The sequence below is a fragment of the Sceloporus occidentalis genome, unplaced genomic scaffold, assembly GCF_023333645.1.
Source record: "Sceloporus occidentalis isolate IW3139 unplaced genomic scaffold, rSceOcc1.0.p SCAF_40, whole genome shotgun sequence".
Lineage (NCBI taxonomy): Eukaryota > Metazoa > Chordata > Lepidosauria > Squamata > Phrynosomatidae > Sceloporus > Sceloporus occidentalis.
The window spans coordinates 7,910,857-7,932,354 of NW_028317020.1; the positions used below are offsets into that span (position 1 = coordinate 7,910,857).

The window sequence follows — 21,498 nt, forward strand, 5'->3', positions numbered from 1 at the left end:
CAGTTTACTACTACTGAAGCTGCTGGTTTATCACCTTCCAAGTGATCAATTCATCAAACTGGGATAAGTTCAGCCCCATTGCATGCTGCTGTATGTGACTATCCATTGGTGTAGTGTTGCTGTTGTTGGTGGTCCTGCAACAGAAAATCAAAGCCTTTGAATTTTGTCCGAACCGAACGGTCTGGAAACGAAATTGATTGTCTGACAACTAACGCATCACAAATGAAAGTAGAATTCATTTTCATTCACTCCTTATAAAAAATAATTGATCAGTTAGTTCCTTTTTTCACAAAAAATGTACATTACATATTTGGATGTTTGCGGTTTGTTGTCTATGGATGTTGTTTAATCATCGCTAATTTGCATGTCAACAGCAAACGAGGCAAATTAATTGCTTTCGAACACTGCAAATAAGGGAGACGGTTATACGTTGTCTTTCACATTTAGTACTGAATGTTTTATACACTGTGTTCAATGCAAGCGGCCGCAGCTGCATCTTCATTTTGAGCAGGCCCAGGAAGGAAATGTTGGGGGAGGAGAGCTGATGGTGCCTGGGGTCTACAGCAGCTTCCTCTTGTCCTGGGCTTTCCATCATTCACTGAAGATTTGTGTTTGAATGAAGGAATTCTGTTGTGCGTTCACTGGAATGTCTCACATTTCCTTTCAGGATAAGACCCTTAGGAGAAGCAGCAGTGGCTGTGTTTGAAGTGCAGCAGGATACAGGCCAGCTATTAGAGAGATTCTGGGATCCAGCAGTCACAGCTGCATTCCATTTGCAGTGAAAACAGCTGTTGCATTCCCTGCATTGAAAAGATCCATACGATTCATTAAAAAGAAAGAAAACCAAAATAAATGTTTAATGTTTTAATGTGGAGTGGTTATTAACTAGTACATTTTACAAACGTAACCCAAAATTTAATATTGCGTCATAGGGCAGATGTTTGAAAGCCACACATTTATTAGCAATCAAAAAACCTATGCAAAACCAGAAAGGTTTATACACTATACAACCAAAAGTATGGGGGCACCTGTCCATCCCATTCCAAAACCATGGGCCTTAATATAGAGAAGATGATGTTGGATGAGAAGTCCAGGCTCCCAATCCATCTCAGAAGTGTTCGATGGAAATAAAGTCAGGACTCTGTGCAGGCCACTTGAGCTCCTCCACACCAGACTTGTGAAACCATCCCTTTATTAACTTTGCTTTGTTGCGCAGATAAGGGCCTTGCTCAAACTGGGGCCAAGTTGGAATCATACAATTGTCTATAATGTCTGCGTATGCTGTAGCATTAACATTACCCTTCACCGGAATAAATGAGCCTAGCCCAAACCCTGAAAAAAAAATTCTATGACAGTGCCATGTTTTAAATCACTGAGCTCTTCGGTACGACCCATTCTATTGCCAATGTTTGCCTATGTGCTTGATTTTATATGTCTGTTGGCAACAGGTGCTGCTGAAACACTGAAACTCAATAATTAGGATGGGTATCCAGAAACCTTTGGTCATATCGTATATTTCTGAAAAGTACATGACCCAGGGTATTTCACTAGTGACTTATCATGCAGTCACTTGCCCACCAATTTCTGCAAAAATCTGTTTAATACTAATTCTTCACAAAATGTTGTTCCCAAACTTGCTCAGCTGTCCTGATTATGGACATAATGCATAGATTTTGATGGAATATTTTTCAATTGACAGGGCACAAACGCCCATTTTGAAATATTTTTTGGATCTACCGGTATGTCACATCTCGAATAGTTTAGCAGCCCAGGAATCACCCCCACAAATGTATATATTTCTGGAAAGCAGACAACACAGGATATTCCTTTAGGAGCACTGGGAAATTGAAATTCAAGTAATCTTTGCCAAAATTGTTTAAATCATTTTCTGCACCTTTGACCTCTTTCAGAGGGTGTGCTGCTTGAAAGTAAGCGTTGCCTTGAATCATCAGAGATTTACTAATGCAAACAGTTTGATCTGGGGTATACGTTTCACAGAAACCTGCCGGGTTGTGGCCCAATGGGAGCATGCTGGAACCTTTCTACAGTAGTAGCCACTTTACTTGCATACCTAAACATGAAAAAAATCTCATTTAGGGCAAATGTGTTGTCCTTAGAAATGATTTCTATCCATGGCTGCATGCCCAACCACCTAAAACACCAATCTTTTTCTTATATGCCAGGGCCCTGGGGTCTTATAATAATTGTTTTCTTATTATTTAATTATTTTATTTAATTTCTCGTGCTCCTCCCAACACTACAACTGTTAAGTGCACCCACATATCACATACATTGCATTATCCTTTTATATAGCACAGACAATTCAGAGCCTTATAACTGTGGGTCACATAGTTTTTAAACAGTCAGAAAGCCAGGGCACTGTTTTTGAAAAATAAAAAGATGATTATGCTAAATGTTATAGCTTGCATTTAATTTTAATGGTTTTTAGAGAAAAAAAACCCGAAACATAACTTCTGTGGATACAATGGGTTAATATAGATGAAATAATATAAAAACCTAGAACAAGACATGGGACAAATAGTATGTCATGCCTTTTAGGAAACAATGAGAAGAAAATTAACAATTTTGTTCAGTGTAATAAGTTCTGAGATGTATTGTTGCAACACTTTTAAACCTCTTCAATAAACTCTTTTCAGGGAACCTGCACTGTATTGATAACACATTAATATTAACATTTTAAGAATGACCTTCAATTAACAAAACTTATTAGAAAGAAAAATCTAGAACTAAAAAAAAAACTATTCACAGCTTGATTCGTAATTGGTCACATTCTACACATATTCAAAATAAAATCAATATTTTAAGAACATCGGGGGATAGCTTGTCAATTGAACGATTAAGAAAAATAAAAGAGTAATATGTGGTCATTGCAGAAAAGGCCATTGCACATGTATCAAGGAATTTATTTGTTCAACAGCTTGACCTTAAATCTACGTAAAATGTTTGCACACGTTTAAATCACTTTAAAACACAAGTACACATTAAGAGCATTTCTTAATTAAGGATAACACTGTGACATTCATTTTTTTTAGCAAGGCAGCCTGTGAGGTTCAACCATCTACATTACTTTCTCGAAAGGATTGTTTTGAGTCCAAAGAATAAAAGAGGGTGATTTGATGATCTTGGCCTGTGTATAAACCTAAAGGAAATAAGACTAGATTTGGAGTGTATGGATCAATTGATATAGTGGTTTCAGATCGACTTTCACAGTTCTTTCCTTATCCGCTCGTCTGTGGTCTTGATGTTCAAGTCTAGATTTTCCACCTTTCCAGAAAGCCGTCCAATCACCTCATCCTGATCATCAATCTCAGTCTGAAGCCCAAGGGCAAGATTCTTAAGGCGACTTAAACCCAGCGACATATCATCTACAAGAGTACAAACATGAATACACAAATTATAAAAGTGTTTTCCAAAACTAAATGTACATTGTGGTGATACCCATTATATGTTACACGAGTCTTTGGTGTGCGCCAATCATTACACAGAACAGAATGGCACTTTTATCTATAATACTAAAAAAAAATGCAATACAAACAATATGATATAGAAAACAGGTTGGGGGATAATCTTGTATCAGAGCGCAGAAACTAAAATTCAGCAAAATAGGTTTCCACTATAACTTGGTAAAGTGACAAAGGTTATGTATGTGTGCTGCTTCCCTCCAGTGAGTGAACAGTACTCACCTAAATTATTATCGATTTTTTGATGGTAATTTTTGAGAGCCTGGTTCTTGTGTTGGTATCCAGAGCTGGATGCACTCGGATTAGTACCGAGCTCTGTAATATAAACATAATACTGAAAATGACAATTTAACTTAAGCCAAGTGTGGCCTCATTGTCCTCACAACCAAACATAAATGTGGTTTGTAGAAAAAGGAAAACATAAAAAGAAAATACATTTCACAAAAACAATACTTGGTAATGTCATGAACGTCATGACAACTGAAACACGGAAACGTATAACTTGACACCAAACTCCTGTGTCTTAATGGTCATAGGAAAATAGTCTCCTTTAGACGTCCACACAGTATCTAATTTGACATCAGCCTGGTGTGCGCTTTTTTGAACTAACCTGCTGCTTCCCTCCTGAGTCGGTTGGGGTGAGTGGCTTGATATTTGTCTTCCTGTTCTTTGCTCATGGTCATGGCCTCTTGTAGCCTGAATATTAAACGTAACAAGTAGAAAAAGAATATAACAGAAGACAAATGTGCAGCACTCAAACCATTTCTGCACTAGCACAACACACAAAACATCACAAATGGGAGCAAATGTGAAATTACATATAAATCGGCTGCCCCATGGGTTGCTCTGATTTAAATATTGGGCTAGTTGGATAGGATTGAACATGTTGTCCACTGGACTTAATTTTGTCAGCCCTCCCCTGCACAAAGTTATATAGGACTGCACTTATGGATAGATTACACATCACATCACATTTATAATCAAACTATAGGGTTACTGAACAACAGCATGGTTTATTGTTATAAAGCCTGGCTTGGGGATTGAAAATACTAAATAGTGTATTCTTCTATTGAATGTGTCTATGCAGGAGTACTACGACAAAATTAAAGTAATGTACATTTATTACAAATGTCAGCATTTGTTTACTTGTTGCTAGCGCTGTAATCAGCAGCTCCGTTCTGGACAGGGACTTCTACAGGTTTAGCTCTGAAGTAGTTTGTGAAGCCACTGAACATGCTCTTAATGCTATTAATGTGTCTCTGGCTGGTCTTCATATCCTGTTCCATTTTATCCACCATCTTTTCTGTGCGTTTCAATGCTTCTCCCTGACGAATCAGCTCCTAGGGAGAAAACACATACTTTTATGAGGACTTGTTGAGAAGTAATAAAAATAGTACAACTGAAAATACCCCCCCACACACACCCAAACAGATTATTTAGTACACATTCTGGATATTTGTCCTGAACCAAAAGACCCATTAATACAAATGTAAAAAAAAAATACTTCTATAGCATAAAAACCTTTTTCGGGTGTAAGCAACAGTCATTATGGGCAAATTTGCTCTAAATGCACATTCTCTGTCAATATAAAACTTTGTTTCTCCTGAATAAATTGTTCAAAGCTGTTTTTTCCAGGTGCTGTTTAATAGAAAATGCACTCGATTAAGGACTAGGGGATTAGGAATCCAGACTAAGGCATTAGCAAAAAGAAAATATATTTTTGTTTTTACAACTCATTTTCTGCTGGTTCTTCACACTTTATTGTGACTTTTAGAAAAGTAGAACATTGTAATACACTCATATAAAAAAAAAAACACTCTGAAGAAAGAGGGACTTTTGAGGACAAAGGGATTTGGACCCCAAAAAGGGACTGTCTCTCCTAATCGGGGATACTTGGTAGGAATGCATCACCAGAAACTTCGGGAATAACAACAAATCCATCTCTAGTTCCCTTAAAACATTGACACCATTTAAACAAGCTACAGGTAAAAGAAACGTCTCACCTGAGCGGTATCCACCCCAACCTGTTCGGACTCATAGAGGAGGGTTAAAGACCTGTTGCTGCTGTCCACTGTGGACTGCGCCCTCCTCATGACTTCATGTTGCAAAGACATCTGTCTGTCAGCCTCCTCTCTCTTCCTCTTCTGTGATGGGTCTTCATAGGGGTCTCCGCTATTGTTCCAATTGACCGTCTTGAAGTCGTCATCCTCATCTTCATCAAAAGGGTTGTAGCTTTTGGACATGGTGGAGATGAGATTTGTCCCAACTGGTTTAAACTACGACATGAAAATCAAACAACTTGTTAGCTATTAACACCAATTCACTGTCATTTTACCTCAGATTACTACCGTGACAGGAAATCAAGTCTAAGGATGAAACGGATACATTATAAGAACTGAAAAACAGATCATATTAACAGCGTTATTACCGCTAGAATAGCCCCAGATGTAGCCGCAATGACACTGAAAATAACGAATTTTAGCAAATAACTCACTGCTCTATTGAAGAGAATCCACCGGTCACCTGACTGGGTATGACCACTACATCCGCCCCTCCTGCGACGTCATACGGCTTACTTCCGCCCGAATTATTGTCAGTTTAAACATAACCTAAATAAAGCAGGAAAATGTGTCACTTTAACTTCTATTATTCTATTTGTCCTCAAAACGTAGCTTCGCGCCATCCCCGCATCTAATTCTGTCAGCTTCGAACGCCCTAATTCTGAACGTAATTCCAGTTCCCAAGGCAACAGTGTCGGCTTCCACGTTTGGTCAACGTCACTTCTTCCGGAGGTCTCGTGGCCGTTCACATCTGGGTCTGCTGACGTCATTTGACGGGTCCGGGTGAAACATGGCGTCCAAGGGGGGCGGCTGTAGCTCCCGGGGTTTCTATTTTAACACCGTGCTGTCGTTAGCCCGCTCCCTGGCCGTGCAGAGACCAGCGGCGCTAGAGAAGGTGAGCTGACGGGTGTTCAGGGGTCATTGTAAGCTTATTCAGGTCTCTGCAGACCAAGTTAGCGATGCGTTCTCCTATTTACCATTCAGTGGCGATGTTTACCTGTCACTGCAGATGTGTTTTTGGGCCTCAGTGCCGTGTTGGTCTTACAGACTAAGTCATTGCGTGTTTATAAAGAGAATTAGCTTGTGGTCATGGGAGTAGGTGGCTGTCTCTAGGGCTTGTCAATGGCAGGTAATGGCTGTCAACTTTGAGTGCTTTATGGTCAATGACTAGTAACTGATGTTTGTGTTCGGTGAGTGCAGCGATGGTGAGCAGAGGGAGTTATTGGCAGCTACTGAAAGCTGTCATCACAAGTCCATTCAGTAGAGTTAGCTTTTTGGAGGCTGTATAGAAAGCATAGTTGTGATGCAAATGTGGAGCAATCACCATAGCAACCAGTAGGCTTCACTATACACCAGATCTGCTATTTATCTGTTACCCCCAACACATTTTTGGCTGTCTTTTATAAATGTTTGGGTGTGATTCAAGATGATTTTTTTTTAGCTCCAATGCTGTTCACATGAATATTTCCATATACTAACCGCAAAGTAACGGCGACATAATAAAAATGGTATTAACACTAATTATTTACTTGTGACTAAACCGTGCCATCTCTTACACGTGGAGAATAATTCACAAACGCCCGCTTTTGTTTACATTAGAGGAGCAATGTTTACAAGTTACTGAGCATTATGAGAGCTGTATTCCACAACAGCTCCAGAGACCCTTGTAAGCATCATAGGAGTCGTAGTCTTTTTTCAGCCAGTGGCTGACAAAACCTGTTGTTCCAAGTCAGCTGTGTCAATGACATTCAGAGATAAACATACAAATTAAGAGAATAAATATATATAAATATTATATATTTTCTAAAAGTCATATATGCTTAGTGGTATGCACTTTTACTGGTGACCGTAAAGACCAAAAATCTTCAAATACCCTTAAAAGGTGCACTCCAAGTTGAGCAAATCATTGTTTACTCTTAAATGACCTGGTTATAGGCTTGTTCTAAAAAATAAAGGACACTACCTGCCATTTAGTGCTAATCTTCCCTGTAATAGAATCTTAGGGCCATGTTAGACTAATGTGTTTAATGCACGATGGCCTCATTGACAAGTTTGCGCTGGCCACATAGACTTTTCAAGTGCCGGCCGGCCTGAAGTGCCGCATTGCAGTATGTGGGACAAAGTGTTGAATAATTGGTTCCTCCTCTCGGCTTTTACATCCCACTCATTGCGGAGCGCACGTTACTAGTGAACGATATATGTGTCAGGAAAGGATGGTAATAAAACTTTGTTTTTGTGGAAAGTGCTTATAAGTGGTTATTTACAGAGGTTCGCTTGTATGTAAATGATGATTGTTTGTCTAGCTTTCCTGTAGTGCAAGTGGGTTTCTGCTGTTCCTCAGCGCTTTCCATTGCAAAATGGGCAGACCTCTCATTTCCTTACTGTCTTCTGCTTTTAGTTAGTGTTGGCTAATATTAACCCTGTGTTTTCGTAATGTAATTCAGTGTCTCTGCCTTCTCTGATTTTGCCACATTGTTTTCCACCATTCCATATGTTGACAATCTTGCCCACTCATCATTCTCTTGGTTAAGTCTCTGTCCTTAAGGTTTTTTGTTTTTTTTTACCATTTCAATATATTGGTTCTTTGTTTCGCCATCAGTTTCTCTGGATTAATTTCCTCCAACTTGCATTTATTTCCTATATAATAATTCCTATAGTCTAAAAAACTTGACGTCGCTACTTGCGAATGGCCTTGTAAATTGCAAAAGTCTTCTCTTTCTCCTTTTTTTTTTTTTTATTGTGACTTTGCCTCTCCTGCCCTATTTACCCTGTAGGGGGTTGTTTTCTGGTACTTCTGAGCTCTCACCCTTGTAGTACCTTTGGGGATGTTCATAAGCAAATGTCATTCAATCTGAGCACTCTTTTGTCTATTAAGCAAATCTGAGTATTTCCCTACCTTTGCTGGGGCTGTATGTATGCAAACCAAATGTCACAGATCCTCAAGATGTGACACTCAGTAATAAAAAGGTAAGATTTCAGCCCGCTCTAGAAGGCTAAAAAAAGATTTTGTAAATTGTGATTTCTTTTTTTAAACTATTTAGACAACTGTTTTTAAAGCCAGGAAAGCATCCATTCATATAGGATAAACTGCTGTAACGTTGTAGTAGCCACAGCTCCTGACATTTCCGATATGATAAACATCATCATATCTTATTCCTAGAATGCAAACAGCAACAAGATCCTGTTGCGGAGTCGTTAAAGTAAATATGATAAAGTGTCATAGCGCTCATGCTTGTAATCAGTGTTTATTTAACCCCTTCAGGACCGGGATTTTTAACCCCTTCGTGACAAAGGCTGATTTTACTTTTTGTACCCTTCGTGACAATGGCCGTTTTAACATTTCTGCGCTGCTCGTGTTTAGTTGTAATTTTCTTCTTTCCCGTTTACTGAACCCACACACATTAGATATTGTTTTTTTCAGGACAAGAAGGGCTTTCTTTAGATGACATTGTTTTGATTGTATCATATTATTTACTATTAAAAAAAGTATAAAATATGGTGAAAAATTTAGAAAAAAATGACTGTTTCTAACTTTTAGTTGAAAAATCTTTTACTCATCTATAAAAGGTAATGAAAAAACCTGCTAAATAGATTATACTATTTGTCCTGAGTTTAGAAATACCCAATGTTTTTATGTTTTTTTGCTTTTTTCTGCACGTTATGGAGCAATAAGTACAGGTAGCGTTTTGCTATTTCAAAGCCATTTTTTCCAAATCTGGTAATTCTTCCCCCCATGTGCCATTTCGGGTATCTTTGAACCCGGCCAATGCAATTTACCCCATCAAATCATATATTTTTGAAAACTAGACAGCCCAGGGTATTCCAAATGCTGGTATTTTAACCCTTTCCAAGCACTTATTCTACCATCAGCCTTTGTCAAACTTTATGGTAGTAATTTTTTTGCATTTGTTTTTTCACACACATTTTACTTTAGGTATGAATAAACAGGTTCTGGTATATGTCATAAAACACCCCAATATGTGTTTAGCAACATCTCCTGAGTACAGCGATACCTCACATGAATGATTTTGCCTGGCTGTTTGGGGGCAAAAGGGCCACATTTGGGGCATGCACATTTTTCATGGTACATCTTTTTTTTGGTACATCTTTGAGCCGGGCCATTTCAGTGTGCCCAATAAAGCCATATATTTTTGAAAACTAGACACCCCAGGGTATTTCAAATGCTAGTATTTTAACTCTTTCCATGCACCATATCTACCACCAGTCTTTGTCAAACTTTGTGGTAGTCATTTTTTTCCATTTGTTTTGTCACACACATTTTACTTCAGGTATGAATTAAAAATTTCTCGTATATGTCACTATCACAAAACACCCCAATATGTGTTCAGCAACATCTCCTGAGCGCAGTGATACCCCACATGAATGATTTTGCCTGGCTGTTCGGGGGCAAAAGGGCCATATTTGGGGCATGCACATTTTTCAATGTTGAACTTTGGCATTTGGGGATCCACTGCCCATGCCCTATTTGGTACATCTTTGAGCCAGGCCATTTCAGTGTGCCCAACAAAACCATATATTTTTGAAAACTAGACACCACAGGGTATTTTAAATGCTGGTATTTTAACTCTTTGCATGCACACATTTTACCACCAGCATTTTTTCAATGTTTGCAGTAGTATTTTTGTGCGTGTATTTTTCCCACACACACCTACTTTATGTATGAATTTACAGCTCCTGGTATATGCCGCTGTCACACGACACCCCAATATGTGTTCAGCAACATCTCCTGAGTACAGTGATACCCCACATGCATGGGTTTGTCATTTTTGGGGGGAACTAAAAGGCCACATTTGGTACGTGTGCATTTTTCTAATTGGAAATTAGATGTGTGGCCATCCTTCCCCCCGTGTTAATTGGGACCTTGTTGAACCCGGCCAATTCAATTTACCCCATCAAATCATACATTTTTTAAACGTAGACACCCCATGGGCATTTAATATGCCAGTATTTTAACTCTTTCCATGCGAGAATTGTTTTAAGCTAATATGCTAATTTTAGGACTTGCTCACAAAAATATATTTTTTATATATATATATTTTTTTTTTGCCTTTTTTTTTATTTTTTTAACATTTTTTTCAACTTGAAGGTTCCCCTGATAGTGACATCAGTGGGAAATTATTTTTACATTTTACTGTTTCTTTACAATTTTTTTTCTAATTATTATTAATTTTATTTTATTTTTAATTTATTTTTTCTAATCACACTGTGATTAGAAAGCTAAGCTCCATTGACTTGCATGGTTGAATGCAGTACCTATATTAAACCTGCAAGTGGAGCCAGAGTTCTCTAGAGGGTCTGGAGACCGTCTAGCGAACTTTTTAGTCTTTATTGGGTTTTTTTCCCGGGCCGCCGCCATCTTGCTGATGGCGAAGATCACCGGCAGCTGCGGCTGTGACCGCTCTCCGGAGCGGTCACAGTCCATCCCCAGGTAAGTGTTTGGTGTCGCTAGATGCCTCCTGATCGAGGCATTCCAGCGACACCATTTAAGTTTAGGAGGCGATCGTTGATCGCCTCCTAAACGCTTTTAAAACGGGCGTCCGCCGCCATACAAAGTATGGCGGATGTTGATGCCCCGGGGAGGGGCCAGAGATGGCCCCTTTGTGCCGATAATGGCGTTGCTGAATGCCTCGAGGTCGAGGCATTACAGCAACGCCGTTTCGGTGCAGAAAGCGAAAATAGATCGCTTTCTGCATCCGTTTAAAGACGTGCCGGTCCTGGCACGTCATTTGTCGTTATCGACTTGAATTTCCGTGACGTGCCCGGACTGGCAGTTGTCATCAAGGGGTTAAACTAGGGTGTCGCTAAAGGACCGGAGCCGTTTTTGTGTTTTTGTCATGTCTTTCTTCAACTGTAATTTCTCTCTTATCAATTGGTGCACCCACACAAATCATATATTGTTTTTTTCAGCACAAGTAGAGCTTTCATTTGAAACCATATTAAGTACATTGTTTTGTTTGAAATAAACTGGAAAAAGTGGGGAAAAAAATAAAAAAACGCAGTTTTGTATACATACAAATTGTACACACATTGAACCAATGGGAAAAAATTATCCCAAATATATTCATTAAGTTGTCCTGATTTGGAAACCACCCAACATGGCCAGAATTTGTATCTATGTTTTTTTTGCATATGTTGCAATGTTGCTTTAGATTTTATATTATATTTTGTATAGAATAAGTGCAACTGCAGAAAAAAACACCAAATTCACCAAATTGTGTTCACCAACACCCCTCGGTTCCAACAAGGCCTCACATGCATGGTTCATGCATTTTTTGAGGAAGCTATGAGGGCAAAACTGGAACATGCGCATTTTAGTTTTCAAATTTGGAATTTTCAGAAATTGGTTTCCTGGGCCCAAATCCCATTTGGGATATTTTGGAAGCCCCCCACTGTAAATTACCCCATAAAAGTATATATTTATGAACAGTAGATGAGTCAAGGTGTTCAACTAGGGTAGTTTTGACAGTTTTCAGCCAGCCATTACTTCACTGATGTCTGCCAAACTTCACAGGGAAATAATTTTATTGCGTTTTTAACGCATACATTTCAATGTTGCACTGAATTTCTTGCACACCATAAGTGCAACAGTGAAAGAAAACACCACATTTTGTTCACCAACATCCCATGAGTCCAACAAGGCCTCACATGCATGGTTCATGCATTTTTTGAGGAAGCTATGAGGGCAAAACTGGAACATGTGCATTTAAATTTTTTTAAATATTTTTTTTTATCAGATTACTTGTAAGTGACAGGTTTAGGCAGCTGACATCAATCAGGGAGACCGATCAATAATCAGCGACTTAAAATGTCACCGACAAGTCATCAGGTAATAATTATGATTTTTTTATTAATAATTTGTGTTTTTTCATAATTAACCTAGATGACCCCTCTCTTTGTAGAGCAGGGTCATCCGTGGGCTGCCATAATGATCCGATCACTCCTATTGGCCAGGAACGATCTGATCAGCCCAGCCCAGCCCAGCCCAGCCCAGCATTTGATCTGGAAGCACCCTGGACTTTCAGGTCAGTGGTGTTATTTTTTTTTAATTATTATTATATTTTTTTTATTTATTTATTTTTTTTTACATATTTTTTTTTTAACTCTTTCAATGCTGATGCTCCATTGAAGCACAGCATTGATTGATATTTAGTCCCCACAAGCTTGTGGGGACATTTTTTTTTTTTTTAACTCTTTCAATGCTGATGCTCCATTGAAGCACAGCATTGATTGAGATTTAGTCCCCACAAGCTTGTAGTCCCCACAAGCTTGTGGGGACTAATATTAACCCCTGCAATGCTGCGATGGGGGTCATACACAATCGCAGCATTGAAGGGGTTAATTGAGGAAGAGGGGGTAGGGGTTAACTTAGCGGGGGTGGGGGGGCTGTCCCTGTCTCCCTGTCCCTGAAGCTGCCTCTGGCAGCTGGGACACAATCTCCCATAGACTGGAGATTGTAGGGGAGGAGTCTCTTTGATCAGTCCTACAGGACTGATCAAAGGACTTCTGGGGGCTCGTTTTTGCTGTTGCTGGTCTGGCTGGGCTTCCAGGCAGACCACCAACAGCAGAGCCCCCTACAAAACGGGAATTAACCTCTTCAATGCCGCGATTGCGGCATTGAAGGGGTTAACGCTGCACTGACGCTCTCATGGAGCGATCAGGCAGCAGGGGGGTGTTGTGTCAGGTCCCCACACTTGTGTGGGGACCCATTCAACACCCCCCCTTCCCTGAAGCTGCCTGTGGCAGCTGAAAACGCGATTGCAGATTTTTCTGCAATCGCGGTTTCTGCCTGTGAGAATCACTCCGTGGGAGGGATCTCAGGCTTGGGGGTGGGTTTAGAGAGGCTGTGCTGTCTGCCCAGACTCCTGGGCAGACAGCAGCAGCAGCGCCCCCACGATCACCACGATTGTGGCGATGTGGGGGCGGTTTTTGGAGAAGACGTACCTGGTACGTCCCGGTCTACCGGTAACCAGGAAGTACCAGGTACGTCCCGGACCTGAAGGGGTTATGGGAAGATTCATGTCATTTACATTGTGAAATCCACTTTGTATACACGATGTGGCGTAGGTATATATTCTGCGTTCCTTCAGTCTACAAAATGGAAATACTGCTTTATATTGTTACTCTTAAAAAGAGAGCCTCACTGATGAATACTGTAGATAGGCTAACAAATGAAGCTAAACAGTCCTATTCCTGCTTATCTATACAGCTGTTATACCTGTGTGGGGCAGGTCATGTTTTTTCTTACATATTACGTAATATAAAAATCTGGTGGCCATTGGCAGGACCTGGACCTGTCTTCTTCCTTAAATTATTTTTCAAGGAAGCGCACATTTGCCCTCTAGTCCTAATGATGCATGTAGAGTCCAGGAACTGTTAATAGTAGTGCTCCAAACATGTGTGTGTATATATACACTCACTGGCCACTTTATTAGGTACACCTGTTCAATTGCTTGTAAACACAAATAGCTAATCAGCCAATCACATGGCAGACAACTTGCTGAAGTTCAAACTGAGCATCAGAATGGGGAAGAAAGGCGATTTAAGTGACTTTGAACGTGGCATGGTTGTTGGTGCCAGGAAGGCTAGTCTTTTTATTTCAGAAACTGCTGATCTACTGGGATTTTCACACACAATCATCTCTAGTGTTTACAGAGAATGGTCCGAAAAAGAGACACAACGGCAGTTGTGTGGACAAAAATGCCTTGTTGATGTCAGATGTCAGAGGAGAATGGGCAGACTGGTCGAGATGACAGAAAGGCAACAGTAACTCAAATAACCACTAGTTACAACCAAGGTATGCAGAATACCATCTCTGAACGTACAACACGTTGAGCCTTGAAGCAGATGGGCTACAGCAGCAGAAGATCACACCGGGTGCCACTCCTGTAGGGCTGCAACTAACGATTATTTTCATAATCGATTAGTTGGCCGATTATTTTTTCGATTAATCGGGTAAAAAAATAATAATAATAATAATTAAAGCTATATTTTAACAAGAACTCAAAAAATACCAAAAAAAGCTTTACTAGTAAATATTCATGTAAACTATTTTTGCCCAGTTATGCACATCTCACCCCCAGCTTGCCTCTCTGTCCCAGAAATGCATATCAGGAGGGGTATAAGGCATATCAGGGGACAGAGTGGCATATAGGAGGTATAGGAGGGGATACCTCCTATATGCCACTCTGTCCCCTGATATGCATTATACCCCTCCTGATATGCCTTATAGCCCCCTATATGCCACTGATATGCTACTTTGTCCCCTAATATGCCACTGTGCCCCCTGATATGCATTATACCCCTCCTGATATGCCTTATAGCCCCCTATATGCCACTGATATGCCACTTTGTCCCCTGATATGCCTTATAGCCCCATATATATGCCACAGTGCCCCGATATGCCACTGTGCCCTCCTGATATGCCTTATAGCCCCCTATATGCCTTTACCCTTGATATGCCACCATGCCCGATATGCCTTTTACCCCTATATGCCACTGAGATGCCACTGTGCCCCCTGATATGCCTTATAGCGCCTTCATGCCACTGTGCCCCCTGATACGCCTTATAGCCCCTTTATGCCACTGTCCCCCCTGATACACCTTATAGCCCCTTTATGCCACTGTCCCCCCTGATATGCCTTATAGCCCCTTTATGCCACTGTGCCCCCTGATATGTCTTATGCCCCCCCGATATAAGAAAAACTGACATCACTAAAATTGTTTTTTTATATTTATATTTATTAAATATAGACAAAAAAAATACACAATACAATATAAATATATATAAATATATGGACAATAAATCAAATATTCTAGACATAAAAAAAACCACACAAATGCACATAATTAATAGATCCCGCAAAAATTCTACCTGCCCCACCAGGGGTTAATATATCAACAGAAGAAACACAGGGCAAATGAGCATAAAAATAAAGATAATATTTACCCAGTGCTGCTTACTTGTCCTGTTTTTCTTCTGTTGATATATTAACCCCTGGTGGGGCAGGTGGAAGTGGCAGTACACAGTGCACATCGCGCACTAAAATCCAAATCCCCAGCAGGCGCTGCAGCGGGACCTGGATCCTCTCCGGCAGCCGGTAGGGGTCTGTGTGATGCGCGCAGACAGCCGCTTCTCCCCTCCGCTTCCGTTGGGGCTTCCATGATGGAAGCCGCACCGGAAGGTCACGTGACGCCGGGTTCAGTAATAGAAGCCCCGGCGGAAGTGGAGGGGAGAAGCGGAAGGGGAGAAGCGGAGGATGTCTGCGCGTTTTGCACAGACCCTCACCGGGTGGCAGAGAGGATCCAGGTCTCCTGCAGCTCTGCGGGGGGTCTGGATTCTAGAGTTACAATCCGATCTCTATTTGAGATCGGATTATAGAAGGACGGGAGTTTTTCAGAGCGTTTGCTCTGAAAAACATAATTTTATAAATCGATAAAAATCGATTCAACTAATCGATTATGAAAATCGTTGACAACGATTTTCATAATCGATTATTATCGATTTTATCGATTCGTTGTTGCAGCCCTACACTCATGAGTCTCGATTCCAGCTGCGATATTCAGATGGCAGGGTCAGAATTTGGCGTAAACAACATGAAAGCGTTGATCCATCCTGCCTTGTATCAACGGTTTAGGCTGGTGGTGGTGTAATGCTGTGGGGGACATTGTATTGGCACACTTTGGGCTCCTTCGTACCGACTGAGCATCGTTTAAATGCAACAGGCTACCTGAGTATTGTTGCTGGCCATGGCCATCCCTTTATGACCACAGTGTACCCATCTTTTGATGGCTTCTTCCAGCAGGAAGTATGTTTTTTTATTCCGCTGTTTGTTTTTAACATCCAGCTATAGAGTGCCCTGAAGTACGCGGGCTGTATCCTCTAAATGACTCGATCATGCACACAACATACATGAACGCAGCACTTTCACGTGTCCCTAACCAGCACAGATAAATGTGTCTCCTGTAAACCTGGCGGCTGCCTTATCCATACAGGTATACCTGCGGGAGACGAAAGCTGCAGGGTGCCTTTGACGGAAAGTGAGCTAATTGTGCACCCGCAGTACGACTACAAGCGTCATGGTGAGATGCCATCTTTTTGGTTTCCAAGACTTGTTTGTGCAGTAATGCCTATTTAGCAAGGGGCAGTTGTAACGGTACATATATAAACACGGCGCATTTTAACGAAGACACAACATTGTTGAGTTAAACTGCCTTGAGAAGTACGGCTGACAGACAACACTAAGCTAGAAATGTTGGTGGGGGGGACTATTTTTGAAATGAAAAAAACCCAGTGCAGACATGGCTAATCTATCCTACTACAAACCTACTTAAAACCGCTGAGTTTCCACATTTATGGTCCTGGTGCAAGCTCATAGTCGCGTGAGTAATATGAAGATGATCAGGTTGGATAGAATACATCTCGTATCTTGAAGGTGGTTCCAAGCCATAGAAAACACATTGATTTCACATGTAAGAGATTTATGTTACAGATTCCATACGATAATGTGACCTCCTACACACACACAAACACACATAGATACTGTTTGAGAGGCAACCATTAAAAGATGTCATTTTATTTATCCGTTATTTGAAGTCTTATGGGGGGGGGGGCGTTTCAACAGGCGTTATGTACGGTGCTGGCACTAACAAAAAAACCCGGTCTGATTTTAGTCCTGCAGACCTGGATATTGTCAGATGTGATATTTTGAGTGACGCTTCCAGCTCAAACGGTGTACTGAGTTGAAATGTTAGAAAGAAAGAAAAAGAAAAAAAAATGGTTTAGACTTTCCACGTTTAGGGTTCTGGTGCGAGCTCATAGTCACACGACTCTGACGATTCTGAAACTGAGTAATATGATGATGATGAACTCTCTTCAGGTTCCGGCGGAGTAGGAAATATGTCCTCGTATCTTGGAGGTGGCTCCAAAGGGAGAAACTCGTAAATGTATTGTACGGTTGGCCAGCACAGCCGTGGAATGTTGTATTCGTTTTCCCCATCGCGTCCGCTGGATTCATGGTCGCCCCTTTCAAAAAGGACGCTGTAGTCAGAAGGAGGGTCCTCGCTCATTGACCTATCGTGTCCTCCTGCAAAGTAAGGAGGTAGGGGTGGTGGGAACATGAAGACTTCGTCACCCACTGTTACACGAACTGGCTGATTTCTGGAGGCTTCTGGGTCCTCGGAGTCACCGGCCAGATGTTTTTTCTCAAACAGACAGCCATGTAGAAACACAAGCCGATGAGTGCCGTTATCTGCAGTACGCGAGCTCCAAAGACTTTACGGGTTGTGTTGTGCTACCAGCCTGCAAGACAGTATCCAAGTCCTGGGATACTAACTAGTACCCCGCAAGCCACTTGGATCCCAAGTATTATGAACTGCACAAACTGATGGCTTTTCCCGCAGAGGAAGCGTCTATCTGGATCCGACGGGTCTCCTGCCAATTCTCTCCTTCTCCTCTCTAGTATGGCAGTAAACTCTGCCATCACTAAACATGCCAGCCCTATCCCAGCAAGTACCAGGCCCATCACCTTGTAGGTCTTACAGCTGTTGGACTGGCATGACTGGAACCCATAGACAGAAAGTACAGATCCGCCGCACAGGAGCGCCCAGCCAAGTACAAACAGCGTGCATATCATTTTGCTTCTTGTGTATGGGCTAGGAGTGCCAAAGCAAGTGCACTCCATGATGGCTGAAATGTGTACCTGTCAGGTGTCAGTCAAAAGTGGTCAGGTGATGAGACTCGCACCTATGTGCGCGGCATTGCGTGCACACAAATGAAAGCCTTTTAATCTCTGCCTATTTTGTCTTTTCAAATTCAATTGAAAGCGCAATTTCACTCCCTCTAGTGGACAGGTAAATATCATTATGCTCAGTACTGCTACTGTTCGTAATCTGAACACAGCAGTATTTGACATCACAGTCAGGGCAGGCTTTACCACAGTGCAAGGGCCATATGGCTGTTCTGCCCTGGTTCCAAATATCCTCGGGGCCAATATACAGCTGCCTCTTTCACAAATGAAAGTGTTTTATTCCACATGACTCAACCCCCCCTCTCCTTACACGAAGTGGTTTGTTCCAAAGAGACTTTCTGCAGTATCAAGAAGTAAGGGCTTCTTTCACATTGCTCATGCTTCACAGAAATACTTGTAGCTTGTTAATAGATGGCAATGTTAAGGATGCTTGGACATGAGAAGAAGTTCACACTTAATAAAAGACAATTAACCCCTTAAGGACCGGACTGTTTTTGTTTTTTTGGTACCCTTTTTGACCAAGGATGTTTTGACACTTTGGAGGTGCTCGTGTTAAGCTGTAATTTTCTCCTCTCCCATTTAGTGTACCCACACAAGTTTTTTGTTTTTTTTGATCTTGTCATCTAATTTCCTAAAAGGAAAAAAAAAAAGTAAAAAGCACTTTTTCGGACTCTTATTTGAAAAATATTTTACTCATCTACAAAATCTAATGAAAAAACCTGCTAAATAGATTCTATAGTTTGTCTAGTTTAGAAATACCTAAAATATCTTTGTTTTTTACCATATTGCTATGTTGAAACCATTTTTTTTCCAGATCTGGCCATTCTGCCCCCATGTGCTATTTGGGGCATATTTGAAGCTGGCACATTTTTTAAAAATATTGTTTTTAAAAAAACTAGATGCTGCTATTTAAACCTTTTCCATGCATGAGATTCTACCGCCAGCCATTGTCGGGTTTTTTTTTCCATTTTTTTTTCACGCAAGTTGTACTTCAGGTATGGATGTACAGCTCCCGGTATAAATCACTGTCAAACAACAACCCATTATGTGTTCAGTAACATCTCCTGAGTACAGTTAATACTGCCCATGCATGGGTTTGTCAGGTTGTTTTAGGACTTAAAGGCCACATTTGGGAAGAGCAAATTTTTAAATTTACAACTTTGACATCTGGTCCTTCTGCCTGGTCCTTCTGCCAATCAATCATAAGTAGAAAATCCTCTATCTGGGTAGCAGAGTGGCATATTGGGGGCATAGTGGCATATATGCGGTATAAGGCATATTGAGGGCATAGTGGCATATAGGCGGTATAAGGCATATTTGGGGTGCACAGTGGCATATCTGGGGTATAAGGCAGGCCATAGTGCCCTCTGCTATATCTGGGGGGAGAGTGGCATATCTGGGGGTATAAGGCATTTCAGAGCGCATAGTGGCATATAATCAACTCATCTGGCCTCCAGTATCATCTATATGCAGATGATACCCAAATCTACCTGTCTTCTCCTGATCTCTCTCCATCTCTCATGTCCCGTTTTACCAATTGCTTGTCTGCTATTTCCTCATGGATGTCACAACGCTGCCTGAAACATAATCTTTCTAAAACTGAACTCATTATCTTCCCTCCCTCCATCGCCACTCCACTACCTGAATTCTCTATCACCATTAACAACACAACTAGCTCTCCTACTAACCAGGCCCGATGCCTTGGGGTCATCCTTGACTCTAACCTCTCCTTAATCCCTCACATTCAGTCCCTCGCCAGATCCTGCCACTTGCACCAAAAAAACATCTCTCGTATCCGCCTATTCCTCACCCACAAAAACTCTGGTTCATTCACTTATCATTTCCCGTCTTGACTACTGCAACACTCTTCTGATTGGCATTCCACAGTCTGTCCTAAATGCTGCTGCTAGGCTTGTCTTCCTTGCATGTCGCTCCTCTTCTGCTTCCCCACTCTGTGAAACCCTCCACTGGCTCCCAATTACCTTTAGAATTACATTTAAAATCCTGGTACTAACATATAAGGCCCTCCATAACACTGCTCCCCCATACATTTCTGCTCTCATAAGCAAATACTCGATCCCTACGTTCTTCCCATGGGCTAAGGCTCTCCTCACTTATCACCTCTTCCTTTTCCCGTCTACAAGATTTCACTCGAGCTGCCCCATATCTCTGGAATCTACTCCCAACAAACCTTCGGCATTCACCCTCCCAACATTCGAGAAACATTTCAAAACCCATTTCTTCAGAGAAGCCGTACCATCTTAGCTGCTAGAACTTCCCTGTCATTGATACAACCACCACACTACCTCTCACCCTTTCTCTGTGCCTTATGTTTGTCACCTCATTCCCTCAAGATTGTAAGCTTGCGAGCCGGGCACTCTTCACCTAATGTATCGGTTTATCTTAATCTGTCAATTCTTGTCTTGTCATACCCCTTGTATATATGTATTGTATTAAGCGCTGTGTAAACTGTTGGCGCTGTATAAATAAAAGATAATAATAATATCAGGGGGGTATAAGGCATATCTGGGGGCAGAGTGGCATATCTGGGGTATAAGGCATATCAGAGGACACTATGGCATATAGGGGGTATAAGGCTTATCTGGGGGTGCAGAGGGGTATATGGGTTGGCAGAGGGGTATATCTGGGGGTATAAGGCATATCTGGGGAGGGCGGAGTGGCATATCAGGGCGGTATAAGGCATATAGGGGATATAAGGCATATCTAGGGGTATAAGGAAGATCTGGGAGGCAATGTGGCAAGCCTGTGCTCAGATGTGCATAACTGGGGGGCAGGTTGGGAAATACAATTAAGAAATGCATTTTTCTCAGTTTTTTTATTCTCCTGTTTGTTTTTAACATCCAGTTATTTTAAATAAACAAAAAATGTACATTTATTTTGTATTTCACAATCGATTAATCGAAAATAATCGTTAGTTGCAGTCCTAGACAAGTCTGCTGTGTATTCATCTTAAATGCCGCATTCTCCCTATATATAGGTGCAGAAACTACTGTGTATGTGCCCTGTGGATTTCCATGGAGTATTCCAGCTGGATGAGCGGCGCAGAGATGCACTCATTGCTTTGGGTATATTTCTGGTGGAGTCAGATCTTCAGGTATACAGCAAGCACGGGTTTAAAATAATTTAATAAACACTTGGCAACAGCAACCTACTTAAATTTAATTAGTG

The 21,498-nt window shown here is 41.1% G+C and overlaps 2 protein-coding genes across 2 annotated transcripts in view; one reads left to right on the forward strand and one right to left on the reverse strand.

Moving 5' to 3' along the window:
- Positions 1-3,225: 3,225 nt before the first annotated feature.
- Positions 3,226-5,728, reverse strand: LOC149290337 (synaptosomal-associated protein 29-like). The gene is made up of 5 exons (XM_089489659.1): positions 5,486-5,728; positions 4,629-4,822; positions 4,093-4,178; positions 3,705-3,797; positions 3,226-3,386 (listed from the first exon to the last, which is right to left on the reverse strand). Exons 1-5 carry the CDS (start codon positions 5,723-5,725, stop codon positions 3,226-3,228), a joined length of 774 nt encoding a protein of 257 aa, XP_089345785.1. The 5' UTR covers positions 5,726-5,728.
- Positions 5,729-6,332: 604 nt separating this feature from the next.
- Positions 6,333-21,498, forward strand: part of LOC149290338 (phosphatidylinositol 4-kinase alpha-like) — a 61,554-nt gene continuing 46,388 nt past the window's right edge. The window contains exons 1-2 of the mRNA XM_089489522.1: positions 6,333-6,437; positions 21,308-21,424. Of these exons, the coding sequence (XP_089345648.1) occupies positions 6,333-6,437; positions 21,308-21,424 (222 nt within the window). The remainder of the gene's footprint in view (positions 6,438-21,307; positions 21,425-21,498) is intronic.

Bases quoted from the DNA above. Each gene is read 5' to 3' on its own strand.
- LOC149290337 (XM_089489659.1), bottom strand. From the start codon at position 5,725: ATGTCCAAAAGCTACAACCCTTTTGATGAAGATGAGGATGACGACTTC. The intron at 4,179-4,628 runs GTAAACAAATGC...TTTAATATTCAG, and splicing joins GATTACAGCGCTAGCAACAA to GCTACAAGAGGCCATGACCA. The intron at 3,387-3,704 runs GTGAGTACTGTT...GTACTCTTGTAG, and splicing joins AAAAATCGATAATAATTTAG to ATGATATGTCGCTGGGTTTA.